General features: G+C 51.1%; 2 protein-coding genes across 7 annotated transcripts in view; one reads left to right on the forward strand and one right to left on the reverse strand.

Moving 5' to 3' along the window:
• Hspg2 (perlecan (heparan sulfate proteoglycan 2)) overlaps nt 1-6,156 on the forward strand; it is a 101,880-nt gene extending 95,724 nt beyond the window's left edge. For all 5 annotated transcript variants that reach the window (XM_030253228.1, XM_030253229.1, XM_006538573.2 and 2 more), the window contains 11 exons: nt 1-92; nt 296-540; nt 855-1,026; nt 1,143-1,265; nt 1,360-1,416; nt 3,653-3,728; nt 3,827-3,905; nt 4,061-4,128; nt 4,288-4,371; nt 4,787-4,890; nt 5,018-6,156. The exon at nt 1-92 is cut by the window's left edge and continues 130 nt beyond it. In XM_030253228.1, the coding sequence (XP_030109088.1) occupies nt 1-92; nt 296-540; nt 855-1,026; nt 1,143-1,265; nt 1,360-1,416; nt 3,653-3,728; nt 3,827-3,905; nt 4,061-4,128; nt 4,288-4,371; nt 4,787-4,890; nt 5,018-5,190 (1,273 nt within the window). In that variant the 3' untranslated portion in view covers nt 5,191-6,156. The remainder of the gene's footprint in view (nt 93-295; nt 541-854; nt 1,027-1,142; nt 1,266-1,359; nt 1,417-3,652; nt 3,729-3,826; nt 3,906-4,060; nt 4,129-4,287; nt 4,372-4,786; nt 4,891-5,017) is intronic.
• Nucleotides 6,157-6,400: 244 nt separating this feature from the next.
• On the reverse strand, nt 6,401-17,644 carry Ldlrad2 (low density lipoprotein receptor class A domain containing 2). 2 transcript variants are annotated; one of them, XM_006539013.4, is made up of 5 exons: nt 17,404-17,644; nt 13,745-14,197; nt 10,038-10,169; nt 9,053-9,193; nt 6,401-7,838 (listed from the first exon to the last, which is right to left on the reverse strand). In XM_006539013.4, exons 1-5 carry the CDS (start codon nt 17,480-17,482, stop codon nt 7,609-7,611), a joined length of 1,035 nt encoding a protein of 344 aa, XP_006539076.1. In that variant the 5' UTR covers nt 17,483-17,644; the 3' UTR covers nt 6,401-7,608. The 2 variants fall into 2 exon arrangements, with proteins under 2 accessions (XP_006539076.1, NP_001029151.1); NM_001033979.2 differs by lacking the exons at nt 13,745-14,197; nt 17,404-17,644 and adding an exon at nt 10,589-10,706 and having other exon boundaries at nt 6,402-7,838.
• Between the last annotated feature and the right edge of the window lie 316 nt (nt 17,645-17,960).

A 17,960-nucleotide genomic window follows, 5' to 3' on the forward strand; every position in this document is an offset into this window, starting at 1 on the left:
GTTCAGTGGGGGCAAGAGCGGGCCTGTGGAAGACTTTGTGTCCCTAGCAATGGTTGGTGGCCACCTGGAGTTCCGCTATGAGTTAGGGTCAGGTAAGCAGTAGGTGCCAAGTGTGGCCGAGCCTCTGGGTGTCATCCTCGGGTCACTATGTTGCCAGGAGACAAGAGGGGCCACCCCTAACCACAAAGTCCTCAGAGATCCCTCAAAGCTATGACAAATTCCCCGTTAATCATGTCCTATAGGGAGGGGGTTTCAGGATCCCTCTGTCACCCAGCGCTACCTATGGTCTCCTCAGGTCTGGCTGTTCTGCGGAGCCACGAGCCACTGACCTTAGGACGCTGGCACCGAGTGTCTGCGGAACGCCTGAACAAAGATGGCAGCCTGCGGGTGGATGGAGGGCGTCCTGTGTTACGCTCTTCACCAGGAAAGAGCCAGGGCCTTAACCTGCATACCCTGCTCTACCTGGGTGGTGTGGAGCCCTCGGTACAGCTGTCCCCAGCCACCAATATGAGTGCTCACTTCCATGGCTGTGTGGGTGAGGTGAGGAGCAGCCCTCGGAAGAAAGGTGGGAGGGAAGCGTTCAATGTGCGGCCACCTGCCACTCCCATCACCCTGGGATCATACAGTTTCTGATGAGCCAGTTTCACCAAAATGCGATAATAATAACCGCTTTCAAGTCATGTGGGTGACTGGCTACACAGCATTCAGCTTCAGTGCCTCCCTACCACACTCGGGGTCCCATGTCACCTTTTGTGGTCCTGCCTGACTTCCCAGATACTCTATCCTACGCTCACTCTGCTGGCACACCCCGGCTTCCACACCCCATGAGTCCCTTGGTACCCCTGTACCCACAGGTATCTGTGAATGGCAAGCGGTTGGACCTCACCTACAGCTTCTTGGGCAGCCAGGGTGTGGGCCAGTGCTATGACAGCTCCCCGTGCGAGCGCCAGCCCTGCCAGAATGGCGCCACATGCATGCCTGCGGGCGAATATGAGTTCCAGTGCCTCTGTCAAGATGGCTTCAAAGGTACCAGGGCCAGCCCTGGGCACAGCAGGGCACAGGAACAGCAGCCCAAGGGTCAGTCAGGGTCAGAGGGTAAGTCTAGCCCCTGTCCACCCACCCACCTCTGCCTTGGCCCACAGGAGACCTTTGTGAACATGAGGAGAACCCGTGCCAGCTGCATGAACCATGTCTGAATGGTGGCACCTGCCGGGGTGCCCGATGCCTCTGTCTGCCTGGCTTCTCTGGTCCACGCTGCCAACAAGGTACTTGTTGGTTGTTTTATATTTCCTCTGGGGTCAGACACAGCCACTGGGTATCTGTGTCCACCAACTAGATCCCATCCTTCCTTCCCCACAGGCGCTGGATATGGGGTAGTGGAGTCAGACTGGCACCCTGAAGGCAGTGGAGGCAATGGTGCGTACCCTCTGTGGCCAGCTAGGCAGATGGTGGCCTTGGCTTCTCCTTGGTCTCCTTGGGACTCTCATTCTCATTTCTCCCAGTTAGTTATACCTCAGTTTGGATCCTCAAGGAAAACAAACCCAAGAGAAGAACTCATACAGGGACAGATAGGCAGGAACAAAGAGGGACAGAGCCATACACAGCTTATTGGCAAGGTGGCCTTGGGCAACCTTGGAACCACTGGCATGAGTTTCCTTCAGTCAGCAAGCATCTCTGGTGTATCAGTTTGAACAACACAGGACTCTCATTCTCTGGAATTCCACATATTTAAAAGTAAGAGCCAGGCAGTGGTGGCGCACACCTTTAATCCCAGCACTTGAGAGGCAGAGACAGGCGGATTTCTGAGTTCGAGGCCAGCCTGGTCTACAAAGTGAGTTACAGGACAGCCAGGGCTACACAGAGAAACCTTGTCTCGCAAAAAAAAAAAAAAAAAAGTAAGAATCTGCGAGCTGGAGAGATGGCTCAGTGGGTAAGAGCACTGGCTGCTCTTCCAGAGGTCCTGAGTTCAATTCCCAGCAACCACATGGTGGCTCACAGGCATCTACAATGGATCTGATGTCCTCTTCTCGTATGTTTGAGGACAGCTACAGTGTACTCATAGACATATAAAGAAATCATTCTTTAAAAGACAATAAATAAAAGTAAAAAATCTGCAAATCTGTGACAGGGTTGGAGAGATAATGGCTCAGCTAAGGGTGCCTGCGGCTCCTCCCATGTCCATCAGGAAGCTCATAGCTGCCTATGACTCCAGATCTAGGAGATCTGACAATCTCTAATAACCTCCACAAGACTTATGTGTGCATACACACACTCACTCCCACCACACAGAGAGACACACATACACAGAGAGACACACATACACACACAGAGACGCACACTATACACACACACAGAGATACACACATACAGGCACAGGCACAGACACATCAACTTGGGAGGCAGAAGCAGGTGGATCTCTGTGAGTTTGAAGCCAGCCTCGTCTATAGAGCAAGCTCCAGGGCAGCCAGGACTACACAGAGAAACCCTGTCTCAAAAACTATAAATAAATAGATAAATAAATAAATGATGATAAAGAAATAAGCATATATAAATCTTTTAAACATTCTTATGCAGGGCATGGTGGCGCATGCCTTTAATCCCAGCACTTGGGAGGAAAAGGCAGGTGGATTTCTGAGTTCGAGGCCAGCCTGGTCTACAAAGTGAGTTCCAGGACAACCAGGGCTATACAGAGAAACCCTGTCTTAAAAAAACCAAAAAATTTTCTTATTTTATGTGTATGCATAGCTAGCCTACATTCATGTCTGTGTATCATGGGCCTGCCTGATGCTTCCATTGGATCCCCTGGGACAGGAGTTATAGGGAGCTGTACAGCCATGTGGGTGTCAGGAATTGAACCCCGGGTTCTCTAGAAGAACAGCAGGTACTCTTCCACTGAGCCATCTCTCCAGTCCATAGACTAAAAAGTAAAATTTAAAAAAATAATAATAATAATTAAAAAAAAAAAGCCAGGCTGTGGTGGCGCACGCCTTTAATCCCAGCACTTGGGAGGCAGAGGCAGTCGGATTTCTGAGTTCGAGGCCAGCCTTGTTTATAGAGTGAGTTCCAGGACAGCCAGGGCTACACAGAGAAACCCTGTCTCGAAAAACCAAAAAAAAAAAAGGCAGAGTGTTTAAAAGTGTGTGTTAGTTTCAGAGTTCCCAGCAGGCACATAGTAACTAGCCTGTAACTCCAGTTCCAGGGACTCTCATGCCCTCTTCTGACTTCTGTGGGTACCAGGCACACATGTGAGGTATAAACATGCTGGCAAAACAGTCATTCACAGAGAATTCAATACATCCTAGGTGGCGGGAGGAAGAGAAGGAAAGAGGCGTGCAGCAAGCCCTTCCCCCACCCCTTTTAAAGTAAAACTGTGGGTAATGAGGTGGCTTAGCATGTAAGAGCACTTGCTACATACACCAGTGACCTGAGGTTAATCCCTGGAACCCACTGTAGAAGGAGAGAAACAACCCCCAAAAGTTGTCATCTGATCTACACATGAATTTGCGCGTGCGGCACGCGCGTACACACATACACACACACACACAATATCATGAGCATTCCCACACTCACATGCCCATCGTGTACACAACACATGGTAATTAGCTACGATGGACTTAGAGAGTCACACTCCCTGTCTCCCTCCCTCCTACAGATGCCCCTGGGCAATACGGAGCCTACTTTTATGACAATGGCTTCCTAGGCCTCCCTGGTAACAGTTTCTCAAGGAGGTAAGATGGGTGTTAGTTGACTCTCTGGGCCTGGCAGGGTTAACCGGAGTGTGAGACGCAGATTTCCCCACCCACTGCTTCCTGCTCCCTCTTCCCAGCCTGCCTGAAGTACCCGAGACAATTGAATTCGAGGTTCGGACCAGCACAGCCGATGGCCTCCTGCTCTGGCAGGGTGTGGTGAGTGGGAATCTCTGAGGGTCCTGGGGCTTCTGGGGTTAGAAACTGGCCTACACTGGTCAGGAAAGTGTAGAGAGAGGACTGCTGAGGCTGCAGCCCTCAGGGTCTCAGCGCTCCAGTGAGGGACACCTAGAGACCCCATGTTTCCTTGGCAGGTGAGAGAGGCCAGCCGCAGCAAGGACTTCATTAGCCTTGGACTACAGGATGGCCATCTAGTGTTCAGGTGAGTCCCAGCACCTCCATCCCCCTCTTCCAACCCTGGCTTCTCCCCTGGGAAGCTGCAGGTCCAGGTGCCCCAGCTACACACCCCGGTATCATCTGCACCTTTATACATCCTGTCTCACCGTCAAATTCACACCATTGTGGATCTATGTTACTCCAGCTACCAACTGGGCAGTGGGGAGGCCCGTCTTGTCTCAGAAGATCCCATCAATGACGGCGAGTGGCATCGGATAACAGCGCTGCGGTAAGGAGTCCAGCCAAGCGCTAGGGGGAGGGACCAGAGTTGGGCATAGGATCCAGGAGCACATACCTCCCCACCCCAGGCTTGGGGCAAGCTCTGAGATCTGAGGGGCAGAATAAGTAACTGATATGGAAAGACTCCTTACTGGCAAGCAGCGCTCCTCCAGTATCAAGGTGGTGGTGCACACTTGTGATCCCAGCACTTGGGAGGTGGAGGCAAGAAGATTCTGAGTTCGAACCCAGCCTGGGTTTCTTAAAGAGGGGAGAGCTGAGGACAGGCCTCAGAAGGTGGCTGTGTGTGGCCAGTAGGAAAGCAGAGAACTGAGAGCAAACACGGGCCAGATGTGCCTATTGGGAGTGTCAATGACAGGGGAGGATGGGGATTCAGGGCAAAGGACCTGACCCTGTCACACCTGCAGAGAGGGCCAGAGAGGCTCCATCCAAGTAGACGGTGAGGATCTGGTCACCGGCCGGTCCCCAGGTCCTAATGTGGCGGTCAACACCAAGGACATCATCTACATTGGTGAGTGCCGGGCAGGGTGTTGAGACAGACGGGGAGGAGATGGCAGCCTTCGGGGCTGTAGTCTGGCTTCCTTGCCTCTCGGTTCCACCGATGACCCACTGTCACAACGATCCTCTTCCTGCCACAGGTGGTGCCCCAGATGTGGCCACACTGACCAGGGGCAAGTTCTCTTCTGGGATCACAGGCTGTATCAAGAATCTGGTGTTGCACACGGCCCGGCCTGGAGCCCCACCTCCACAGCCCCTGGACCTGCAGCATCGCGCCCAGGCAGGGGCCAACACACGGCCCTGCCCCTCATAGGCACCCACCTGCCTCCCACGGACTCCTGGGCAGCACCCAGCCTGACAGTGTCGAGTATATTATTATTAATATTATTATGACTTTTTGTAAGAGACTGAGGCAAGGCCACGCTTCGCTGCTACCACCCTGGGCTGGACTGGAGGGTGGGTGCGCCAACTCCCACGCATTCGTGGGCAGAGCCCCGAGGCTGGTGGGCAGGACAAGGGGACTGGAAGAGGTTTCCTCAGAAGGCTCCCGGAACTTGGAGTCAGGCATCGTGACTGGTAGGGCTCAGAACTGTTCCCATCCCTTTCCCTGCTTCAGCGTCAGGCTGGGCCACCCACTTCAGCAGGCCGTGCGTGCGGACAGTCCTCATTGCTGTGAGCGCAGTTACCACCTGGTGCCTCACTGTCAAACTGAACGAGGGGGTGTGGCCATGGCCTGAGCCACTGTTCTGGGAGCAGAAGGCAGCTCACTGCCCCCCCCCACACACACACCGACCACATACCATCCCAGCCTCCTCCACACCCACCTAGCCAGAGGTCCCATGTCCTTGGCAGTGTCCCCTCCCACCCAGCCCTCCTCCACCTGCATTCCCCCACCCCTACCCCCATATCCCCCACACACACACACAGCCCAGGGCTCTGCCCTCAGGAGCTGCAAGGGAGACCAACTCTTTCCCAGAATCGCTAGGCAGAGCCCAGCAATGAGGTCCCACCACACCAGGCCACACCCCCCCACTCTTCTGGAGGTGAAGGCCCAGGGCGTGGGGGAGCAGGGATCAGGAGCACCTGTGGCTTGGTGGAGGCAGCTGAGACCTCAGCTTGGGAAGGGAACGAGGGATGATGATAACCCTGCCCATCTGGGAGCCTGAGGACCTGACTAAGGGGTAAGCAGGCCCAGACTGTGGCTCTTGGGTCCTAGAGGGAACCCCCTGTGGTCTTTCTCTGATTTTTTTTTTCTTAATAAACGGTGCTATCCCCGCTAGATGTCTCCTGTTTCAATGACAAGGGATTCACTCAGTACCGCTGGGGGAAGGGCAAGGCAGGGTCGAGTCTCTGAGATGTGGAAGAGGAGCAATCCCTGAGGTTTTTTTTCTGATCAAGGCAGACCCCAGTTCCTACCCTAGGCCCCCTGCCCTGTCCAGCACAATGATCCACCTCTACCCTCAGGATCTGTTGTCCCCTCTGTCATGAGCACTCTGCCTCAGAAGCAGATGGACAGATTGTCTTCCCACAAATCAAGCTTTATTGAGTGACAATAAATTTATATAAGCTACGTCAAATATCATTGGCTGCAGCTGGGCGTGGTGGCACACGCCTTTAATCCCAGCACTTGGGAGGCAGAGGCAGAGGCAGGCGAATTTCTGAGTTCGAGGCTAGCCTGGTCTACAGAGTGAGTTCCAGGACAGCCAGGACTAAACAGAGAAAAAAAAACAAAAAACAAAACAAAACAAAAAATATATCATTGGCTACAGCTTCTCTCTCAGACATGACCCTTGGCAATCTCAGATCCTCTCCTTCCAGTCGTAGTGACTAATGGTAATTCTCAGACGTCTCAGGGCACGTCTCGTTGTCTTGTGTATATCTACGGGTATATAGGTGCGTGCTGTACCACAGAACAACTACAGAAGGTTTGAAGAGGCCCCGGTGAAGGCAACAGCCCGAGACGCAGAGAGGCCCTGCTATAGTTTGAGTTTAACGTCCCAGTTAGTGTTGCCAGCCGCCATGGAGCTGGGTCCCAATAGTTCGCAACTCAAACAAAAGACAAGCAGGGAGACCTGCTGCACTGAGGCCCCCACATCAGGACACTGTCCCAAGTGCTTCACCCTTCCATCTAGGACACCACCAGCTGCTGGTGATCACTGTAGCCCTACTTCAGGTGTCCTTCCCTGTATTTGACCCAGGACAAGAGATTGTATCATTCTTTGGTCTGTTGTGTTCTTAGGTCTGGTCTTTCTTTTTTTTTTTCCCCTACCACGTGTGTACCTGATATCTGAGGAAACCAGGAGAATAGGGTGTTGGATCCCCTGGAACTGGAATTATAGACAGTTGTGAGCTGCCACGTGGGTTCTGGGATTTGAACTCAGGACCTCAAGAAGAGCAGCCAGTGCTCTTAACCACTGAGACATCTCTCTTGCTTTGGTTTGGATTGATATGGCTTGGGTTTTTTTTGTTTGTTTGTTTGTTTGTTTTTTTGTGACAGTGTCTCTCCTTGGAGCCACGGCTGTCCTAGAACTCTATATGTAGACCAGGCTGGCCTGATCCTCCTGTTTTCTGCAACCTTTACCTTGTTTGGGAACCAGACATGGTCCATTTCTCAGAGAGACAGACTGAGGGTCAAAGAACCAAGTGACCTCTTCCAAGTCAGCCAGCTAAAAGAGCTTAAAGCCCAGGCCTGTCAGAGCCCAGAGCCTAATCAACTGATCACTACAGCCCCCTAACGATGACCTCCCTGGTTCTGGAAGGCCGGCCAGCTCAGCCACAGACCCCCAGGAGCCACCCGGCCAGGACATAGGTGACAAACATTGCAGGCTGCACAGCATCTGAGGCGGAGCCTGTGGGCACCTGGGTGCCAGGCCAGCCAACCTGGGCAACAGCAGCACCAGAGGAGGCCAGTGCAGGTCAGCAGCATTGAGGAGGCCAGAGCCACCCACCAGAGCCAGGGACCTGTGGGAGGAATGAGAGTCCAGTCAACTTCTACTGGGCCCAGTCTCCTGAAATCATGGAGATGAGGTGTGGGTGTGTGTGTGTGTGTGTGTTACCATGGGGTAATTTATGGTAGAGTGAGGGCATGTGTACCACAGCAAATATGTGGAGGGCAGGGGACCACTTCATGGAGTCTGTTCTCTTCTTCTTTCCTTTGCATGGGTTTACATTGGACTCAGGCTGCCAGGCTCACCCAGCAAGCGTCTTTACCTACTAAGCTTTCTTGCCAGCTCCCCCCATCGTCTTTTTTTGCAGTTTTTGCTCTTTGGCATGTGTGTCTGTATGGTGTGTGCTTGGGAGTTGGGTGTTTGTTTATTTGTTTGTTGAGACAAGGTTTCTCTGTGTAGCCCTGGTTGTCCTGGAATTCACTCTTGTAGACCAGGCTGGCCTCAACCTCTCAGCAACCCACCGGCCTCTGCCTCCCGAGTGCTAGGATTACAGGTGTGCTCCACCGTTGCCCGGCTTGCTTGTGTTTTTATACATGTTCTCATGTGTGCAAATATACATGCGAGCATTTGATTGTGGAGGCCAAGGCTGACATCAGGAAGCCTTTTTTTTTTTTTTTTTTTTTTTTTTCCAGACAGGGTTTCTCTGTATATTCCTGGCTGTCTTGGAACTTACTCTGTAGACCAGGCTGGCCTCGAACTCAGAAATCCACCTGCCTCTGCCTCCCAAGTACTGGGATTAAAGGTGTGCGCCACCACTGCCCAGCCTTTTATTATTATTGTTATTTAAGATTTAATTTACGTTTAATTATGTGTCTGTGTGTGGGCATGTACATAGGAGTCCAGGTGTCCTCAAAAGCCAGAGTGGTCAGATCCCTGTGGGACTGGAGTCGCCGGCAATTGTGAGCTGCCCAACCTGGGTCCTGACAACCAAACTCAGATCCTCTTCAAAAATAGGATGAACTCCTAACTTCCAAGTCATCTCTCCACTTCAGGACACTGCCCTGCTCAACCTCCTCCTTGCCACCTCATTTTCCCAGACAAGGTCTCTCCCACTGAACCCAAGGCTTGTCTGTTGGACTAGACTGGCTTCCTTAGTGCTGGGGTTACAGGTTCACCCCACTGAACCTGGCTTTTTACATAGGTGCTGGGATCCAAGCGTTTTCCTGGCTGGCCCAGGTGGAATTTTAGTGGATAAATGTAAGGAGTTTTTCACCAAGTGCCATCTACCTTCCAACACTTCTTGTGTGATGGGCGCCAGGCCTTCTGGAGGGGTCCGCTCAGCTGTGGAACCAGGAGCCACAAGAAGAGTCAGCGCCTTGGAACTGTTATCTTCCAATGTCCCCATCTCCTTGGGTACCAGAGAGGGACCTGTGAGCAGTAACAGCACACTGAGAGCTTCCCTTTCAGGGGACACTACGGTGTCCCTTACACCCCATGAGGGTTCTCTGACATCCTCAGTACCAGAAGAAGGGAAATGAGGGACAGAGTTGATAAAACATCTGGCCAAGGGGCTGGAGAGATGGCTCAGCGGTTAAGAACATTGACTGCTCTTCCGAAGGTCCTGAGTTCAAGTCCCAGCAACCACATGGTGGCTTACAACCATCAATACAGCTACAGTTTACTCATATACATAAAATAAATAAATAAATCTTCTTTAAAAAAAAAAAACATCTGGCCAAGGTCACACAGCCCGGAAGTGAAGTCTGGTCTACCCAGCAGGCTGGTAAGTGGGACATGGGACAGAGCAGTCTGGGGTGAGCAGCGTCCGAGCAGTAAGTGGCTCGCTCTAAGCAGAACACTTTAGTAATAGCACTTGCAGGTGAGGAGTCTGCAGGGTTAGATGTAATGACCCCATCCCCCACCGATGAGGGGACCGAGGAGTCACGAGGTCTGTTATTCACTTAACTATTGCTTCTCAAGCATCTGTCATAACCCAGAGGTTGTCATATGGACTGGAAGTGATGGCAGGTCCTCGGGTCCTGGGAAGCATCTCTCCCCAGGTCTCCGGGCACACGCCGGACTAGACGCTCCTCCCTCCGCTGCACTGACCCTCACTCTTGATCTCTAAAATGACCATTATTGTAGCCACGCTCCCTCCTGCTGTATGTTACCTCTCTACCCAGGCCCTGCCACCCCCAGAGATGAGCATTAGGGCCAGCCAGCCTCTCCACTTTAATATTCAAATGGGGTCCACGTGATCCCGATCACTGACCTCCACAGCTGGCTGGGGGACGGGAGTCCTGGTCACTGCCGTCGCCGCAGTTGTCCATGTTCCAGTCATCACATAGGAGGCTCCGGGGCACACATCTGCCATTCCGACAGCGGAAGTAGGTGCCGCAAGACCCTGGGGTAGAAAAGGGAAGCTGGGAGTAAGGATCCTAGACTAGATCCCACAACACTGTGGTCCCATGGTGAGAGAAATGGGGGACAGGACAAGGCTTCTGTCTGACAGCATGTTCATGGAATGTAGGTCTCCTGGAGAGATAACAGTATACAATCTTTAGGGGAGTCAACACAGTGAAAACTGGTTGTGGTGCTGGTGGCCATGGTGGCTTTGTGGTTAACACTTACTGAATTCATAAAATAGGTAGCCCAGGATGTCCTTGAACGTCTAGTACTGATGACCTTTGACCTCTGGTCCTATGACCTCTGCCTCCCTACTGCTGGGATTGCAGGTGTAAGTCACCACCTCTGTCTTAGTTAGAGTTTTACTGCTATGAATAGATACCATGACCAAGGCAGCTCTTATAAGGGCTGGCTTACAGATTCAGAGGTTCGGTCCATTATCATAAAGGTGGGAATACGGCACCATCCAGGCAGACATGGTGCAGGAGGAGCTGAGAGTTCTACATCTTCATTTGAAGGCTGCTAGCAGAATACTGACTTCTAGGCAGCTAGGATGAGGATCTTATAGCCCACACCCACAGTGACACACAAGGCCACATCTTCTACGCGTGCCACTCCCTGGGCTGAGCATATACAAACCATCACAATGTCCAATTCATGCAATGCTCAGGACCAAACTCAGGGTCTTCTTTGAGCTAGACAAGTCACATCCCAACACCTCTAATTTAATATTTTTAAATTATTTCTTTATTTCAAGGCAGGGTCTCCTGGTGTGATCTAGTCTAGAGTCAAGCACTTTATGCCCCTGATTCAGCTTCCAAGGATGGGATTCTAGGCATGGATAGTGTGTACTTTAACCCTGTGGAGCCATGGTAAGGAGACTAGAGCTGGGGGACGTTGGATCACCTGACCATGGCCACAGGGCTTATCATCTGGGTAAGAGAAAGGATGGATGTGAAGTTCACACAGTGGTGTGAGTGTGGGTCATGTGCCTATGACCTAGGATTCACAGTGGGGGCTGGAGAGATGGCTCAGTGGTTAAAAGCACTAACTGCTCTTCTGAAGGTCCTGAGTTCAATTCCCAGCACCCACATGGCAGCTCACGGCTGTCTGATGCCATCTTCTGGTGTGCAGAGTATATGCCGACAAAAGTATCCATATACATACATACATACATACACACATACATAGAATTGCAATAGTCCTGAGCATCCTTGGCAGACTCTGGCTCCTGCCTTTGCACTTACCACTGGTGACGCTACCATTCCCATTCTAAGTGGGAAATCTCCACTCAGGTGCTATTTTATCCTTCAGCTTACCCAGAACTGCAAGCCTCCTCTCTCCCATGGATGCTCATCCCAACTGAGAGCCCACTAAACCTCTTGTCCCTTCTGCTAGACACAGATCTATTTGTTTATTTGCTTCCCTGCCTTCCCTACCAGCAAGCCAGCACCAGAACACAGGGCCTTCTCTAGTGCTTGCTGCAGTATCCTTAGTGCCTGTCATATAGCACCTGGCACACAGCAGGTGCTCAATTAATGTTTATGAATGACCACACATGAGCGAAGGAATGAGACTCAGTATACAGAGTCTGGCAGACAGCTTGACTAATTCCATGCTGTGGGCAAAAGTTAGCTTTAGAGCCAGGTATGGTAGCTAACCAGTAATAGCAACATTTGGGAAGCAGAGACAGGAGGATCAAGAATTCAAAGATATCCTACATAGTAAGTTCAAGGATAGCCTGGGCTACATGAGACCCTGTCTCAAAAGATCAAGGAACTGGGCAAACTGTTCAGTGGGTAAAGTACTTTCTGTGCAAACATGAGGACCTGCGTTTGAATCCCCAGCACCCATGGAAACTCTGGGCACAGTGGTGTGTTCCTGTTATGCTGGAGGTAGGATGTGAGTCAGGCAGATACTGGAGACTTGGTAACCAGTAGTTTAGCAGAAATGGGGGTCTTAAAGTTCAGTAAGAGGCTCTCAAAAAAATAAGGTAGACTCCAGTAGGCAGAGGCACACCCCCGACATGGTAGGGGAAGAAACACCTCCTACCAGTTGGCCTCTGACCTCTGACATACACACCATTAGGGCATACTTCATATAGAGCCAGAGACTCAACAGGGAAGGGACAGCACCTCCCATCCTCTCCTCGACACCCACACACATGCACACGCATGTGCACGCACACACAGACGATTCTAGGGCAGACAAAGGTAGTTGAACCTGCCTGAAGGGCCAAGTGGCTAATAGCCAAGAGCCAGCCCACCATCTAATCCTCCAGGTCCTAAGGCAGTGCCAGAGGCCCCTAACCTTGGCATGCCTACAAGCCCCATGCTTAACTCTCTAGTCTGGAGACTCAGCCAGAAATAACCATGGAAAGCTAGAAAGCCTAGGCTCTTTCTGGGCTTTGAGAGCTAGCCTGCTCTCCCTTAGAGCAGTGATATCAGCACATGGTGGCTCCAGACCCGGGGCAACCTGCAAGGCTATGTACAGCCTTGAACTTGATCTGAATTGCAAGGCAGATTCAACACCTCAGCTTGAATCAGGCATAGTGTTGAAAACCTGTGATCTGAGACCTCTGGAGCAGAGGCAGAAGGATCTCTAGGTCAAAGCCAAGTTGGGCTACAGAGTTAGACCTTGGCTCAGAAAAAAAAAAAAAACAACAATAACAAAAATCAAACTGGGTGCATGCCTTTAATTCCAGAACTCAGGAAGCAGAGGCAGGAAGACCTCTGAGAGTTCAAGGACAGCCTGGTCTACAAAGCAAATGCCAGGACAGCCATTGCTACACAAAGAAACCCTGTCTCAAAAATAAATAAATAAATAAATAAATAAATAAATAAATAAATAAAGCAAGCCAGTCTCAACAAAATGGCTCAGAGGGTAAAAGCTGTGACAGACATGTGCTGTTTGAATGTCTTTTGCACACATGCACGCGCGCGCGCGCACACACACACACACAGAGCTCTAAGCCTCTGGTCGCAGCACACAGGTGGCTGAGGCAGGAGAATGGCTGTAAGCTCACGGACCCTGCCAAGAAAGAGAACCAAGAAACAAAGAAATCTGAAAACGCTGTACAGATTCGCAGAGAGACTGACTGGCGGTGAGCTGGCGGCCAGAGAGGGCTCAGAGTGGACCCTGCCTTGCCTAAGTGAGTTTTAGGGGAAAGTCCTAGTACAGGCCTTCAGCAAACCTGACAGGTTGGCCCAGACAGAGGGGCCAGTGCTCATATCTGGGTGTGAGGCGGTATTGAGTTCCAGCTGTGAGGTATGTGGCTGTTTAGGTGAGAAGACAGTGAGTGTGTGAAGCGTTTGTGCCAACATGAGTTTAATTGTGAGGGTCATACAGTTTGGGTGTGAACAGGTGTCTTGTGTGAACCTTGTTCAAGTGAACCTTGAAAGTGTGTGTCGGGGCTAGAAGGAGACAGGATTTGTAGATCTAGCTCTTTTCTCACTGGTTCCACAACCCTGTCCACGTCACCCACTGTTTCCTAACTGGGATCCCATTCCCCCGTTCCTGTCCTCTCCTGCTCTATCCCTCCTCACCTCTCCCTATCCATGAGCCCCAACCCACCCAGGTGGAAAGAGGTGACCTCGCCCAAAAAGTCCACCCGGGGTTGGCGGCCCCTAGTGACCAAGCGCAAGCCAAGCCAGGGCCCAGAGGACGTGAATGGGGCTGGAATGGTCAGGCCACAGATCGGAGGCCCCAGGGCCCGGGGCGCCTCTTGCGGGCCGTCGTAGAATTGCAGGTAGGAGCCCGGTGCGCACGGGTCGCGGGAGGATGCTTTGGTTGTTGGTGTGGCCGCAGTGGCCTGGGTGGCTGCGGTGATCCGGATGGCCGAGGACAGGCTGTAAACCAGAAAGAAGCGGAACTGGAAGCGCATCCTGTCTTCAGGGGCTGCAGCACGCAACCACAGAATGCAGTCAGTGTCCGGAGTCACGAAGTAGAACTTGCGTGAAGCCGAGTGCGAGCGCAGCTGCAGCGCGTCTTCCTGCCAGGTCTGTCCGCACAGGTCCGTCAGGTCCGCTGCGGGGAGAATGCAGGGGCGGAGTCATGCGGGATCACACACAAACACACACACAAACACACACACAAACACACACACACACATACACACATATACACACAGAGAGAGAGAGAGAGAGAGAGAGGGAGAGAGAGAGAGAAGAGAGAGAGAATGAGAGAGTCCCGGGCCGCCCTTTCTACCTGATCCAGGAAATCGCGCTTCCTCAATAAGCCTCATCCTCAAAACAAGGATGCATTTTTGTGAACACATGATGACTTGATTCAAAGTCACAACTCCTAATTCAAAATCTCTGGACTTCAGCCCCTAGGGTGGTGGCATCTACCTGTAAAAACCAATATTCTTTTTTTTTTTTTTTTTTTTTTTTGGTTTTTGGTTTTTGGTTTTTGGTTTATCAAGACAGGGTTTCTCTGTATAGCCCTGGCTGTCCTGGAACTCAACTCACTTTGTAGGCCAGGCTGGCCTCGAACTCAAAAATCCGCCTGCCTCTGCCTCCCAAGTGCTAGGATTAAAAACCAATATTCTTGAAGACAAGAAGAAGCACGGTGGGGCCGGTCTACAGAGTGAGGTCCAGGACAGACAGGGCTATACAGAGCAACCCTGTCTGGAAAAGCCAAAAAAGAAGAAGAAGAAGAAGAAGAAGAAGAAGAAGAAGAAGAAGAAGAAGAAGAAGAAGAAGAAGAGGAGGAGGAGGAGGAGGAGGAGGAGGAGGAGGAGGAGGAGGAGCAGCAGCAGCAGCAGCAGCAGCAGCAGCAGCAGCAGCACGGTGAGTCAGGGCTAATCAGGGTTACAAATCTAGAAAGTGTCTCAAAAGGGAAAACTATAATAAAATAATCAGGCCTGGCTATGCACACCTTTCATCCCTGGACCCTGGAGGAGGCACAGGGATCTCTGTGAGTTCAAGGCCAGCTCTGGTCTTTAGAGTGAATTCCAGGACAGCCAGGACTCTACAAAATGAGATTCTGTCTCAAAAAATGTGAGAAGGGGGTGGGATTGGGACAGGGAGAGAGAAAATGTAAATATGGTTTTTAGGTGGTAGTACTCTGATCCCAACACTTGGGAGGTAGAGGCAGGAGGATCAGGCCGCTCAGCTGCACAGTAAGTTCAAGGCCAGCTGAGATACCTGAGACTCCTGTCTCAGTAAAAGGGTCAGGAGATGATGATGTATACACAGTATTATTTCCGAGGCAGTTGCAGAATCTGCAGACCTCTCTAAGATCAGATACTACCCCAAGGACTGCTGTGTTCACCACAGGAAGGACCAACAGAAACAGTCAAGCTGGCCAGATGTAGCAGCCAGAAGAACAAATGTCTCCCGTCAAATTGGATCTTGTGGTCAAGATAAAAAACAAATGTTACTTTCCCAAGTATTTTGTAGGCTGAGATTGCAACAGAAAAACTCATGGATATCTAAGTTTCCCATCTGAGTTTGCTCAGAACTTATTGAATTACTGAAGTGTCAGACACCCTCTCCCCTGCCCTCGGGTATCTCGTGTGAGGATGGGGTGGATACAATTGGGAGCCTGCCCATCCTTCTCCCATTCTCTATGTCTCCTTGCTAAAGGAGATCCTAATTGCATCCCTGTGTTCTGGGGATTAGTATGTGACCCAGTTCTGACCTATAAGATTTAAAAAGAGGTCTGCTGGGAGTTTTGGGGGAATAGTTTTCCTCCCTGCTTTAAAGAACGGGGGATGGTACTGGAGAGATTGCTCAGTGGTTAAGAGCAGTAACTGCTCTTCTTGAGGTCCTGAGTTTAATTCTCAGTGGCTCATAACCATCTGTAGTGGGATCTGATGCCCTCTTCTGGTGTGTCTGAAGACAGCTACAGTGTATTCATTTTAAAAAAAAAAAAAAAAGGCTGGTGGTGGCTCATACCTTTGATCCCAGCACTGGGGAGGCAGAGGCAGTCGGATCAGTTCTAGGACAGGACAGCTAGGACTACATGAAGAAACCCTGTCTTCAAAAACCAAAAACTAAAACTAACTAACTAAATAAATAAAAAAGTATAATGGCACACACATTTAATTTCAGCACTCAGAAGACAGAAGGAGGAGTATCTCCCAAAGTTTAAGACTATCTACAGTGCATATCAAGGCCTTACTCAACATATAAACAATAGTAAATGATGATGATGATGATGACGAAGATGATGACGATGATGACAACAACCAAGCAGGAGTTGCTGGGAGTGGGGGCTGCAGTCCTGTAATCCCAGCAAAAAAAGATTAAAACCACAAGACCTGCCTGACCTATAGATTGTGTTCAACAGCAGCCTTTAAAAATTTTTTTTATTTAATTTTTTTTTTCAAGACAGGGTTTGGTAGCATTGACTGTCATGGAACTCTGAAGACCAGGCTGGCCTGGAACTCAGAGATCTGCCTGCCTCTGCCTCTGAGATCAAAGGTGCGCACTATCACTGCCCAGTTGGTACTTTTCTCACCAGCAGGCTGGGGATGTAGCTCAGAGGCAGAATGTGTATGGAACCCGTGTGAGGCTGTAGGTTCAGCATCCAGTTTTGTAAAAAATTAAAGATGGAGAGGTCTAGGCAGGAAGCTTCTTTTCCTTCCGGCTTCTAACAGTCATTGACCCAGAAAGGGATGAAGTCAGGAGCCACAGCAACCCTCTTGCAAGGAAGGGGTTATGACACAATTTAGCTGCGGGAGTAACCATCCCTGGTATCACGTATGGCTATTGTTAAGGATAAAAATAAAGCCCTAGATTTCACAAGCACTATTCACTTTGAAATCGGTTCCATTTGTTTGATTGTTTGAGATGGAAATTCATGTCCCTCTGGCTGGCTTCAAACTTGCAGAGATCCCCTGCCTCAGAGTCTGTGAGAGAACATGTGCCACCACTCCCCAACTTTAGAATTGTTTTTTTTACGTGGTCCTGGGGATAGAACCAAGGGCCTTACACATCTTTAGCAGATGCTCTGTCACTGAGCTGCACCCCTTTCCTGTTGACTGCAGGAGACACAGCAGAGTGGAAGCATTGATGTCAGAGGTGGAATGAAAGAATGCCCAATGCAAACTGTCTCACCCACAGCCCCAGACCCAAGGGCTACCCCACCCACCCCCAGATCCCTGCCTCAGACTCACTCAGATCTCCAGCCTTTTAAAAGGGGTTGGAGTAGACTCAAGAATACTAATGAGTGCTAACTGGGGAAAGCCTGGAAGCAGGGTCTCTTTCCAGGCCCTTCCTACTCACCTGTCCCCAAGGCAGACACAGTCAAGGCGGTTGTCCCCAACAGGAGCAGCCTTTGGGGCAGCTGCCAAAGAAAAGCCATCCTGGATCTGTGCCCAGCAGGGGGCAGACCTGCGCAATCTCCTGTAGGCCTTTGGGGAGCCTGGGGTGCAGGCCCTGGCTGCTCTAGGAAATGAGCAGGGCACAAGGGGACAGGGAGGCTCCTCAGGTCTCCTCACTGTGTTCTGGGCTCTCCCTCCCAGGTCTTCCTCCTTTGGATTAGAATTGCGTCTAAGGGTTGCCATGGAGATCTGGGGCCCCAAGCTGGAGAAGTCAAGGATGTCTGCTCACCCTTTGCCAGACAGGAACCAGGAGACTCAGATTCTGCTTAGCTGCAGGGCTCCTAGAAGAGAGGCCTCCGCCCTCTGTGAACTGCTGCCTTCTTAGATAGGTGGAGGGACTGAGCTTGAGAGAGGCTCAGGACACCAAAGGAACCTCTCTGAGGACCTAAAGAAGCAGTAAGGGATAGCACATGGCACCGGGAGTTGCTTCAATTAGTGACCAAGGGTTCCTGACCTGGG

This window comes from Mus musculus, chromosome 4 (genome assembly GCF_000001635.26).
Source record: "Mus musculus strain C57BL/6J chromosome 4, GRCm38.p6 C57BL/6J".
Taxonomy (NCBI): domain Eukaryota; kingdom Metazoa; phylum Chordata; class Mammalia; order Rodentia; family Muridae; genus Mus; species Mus musculus.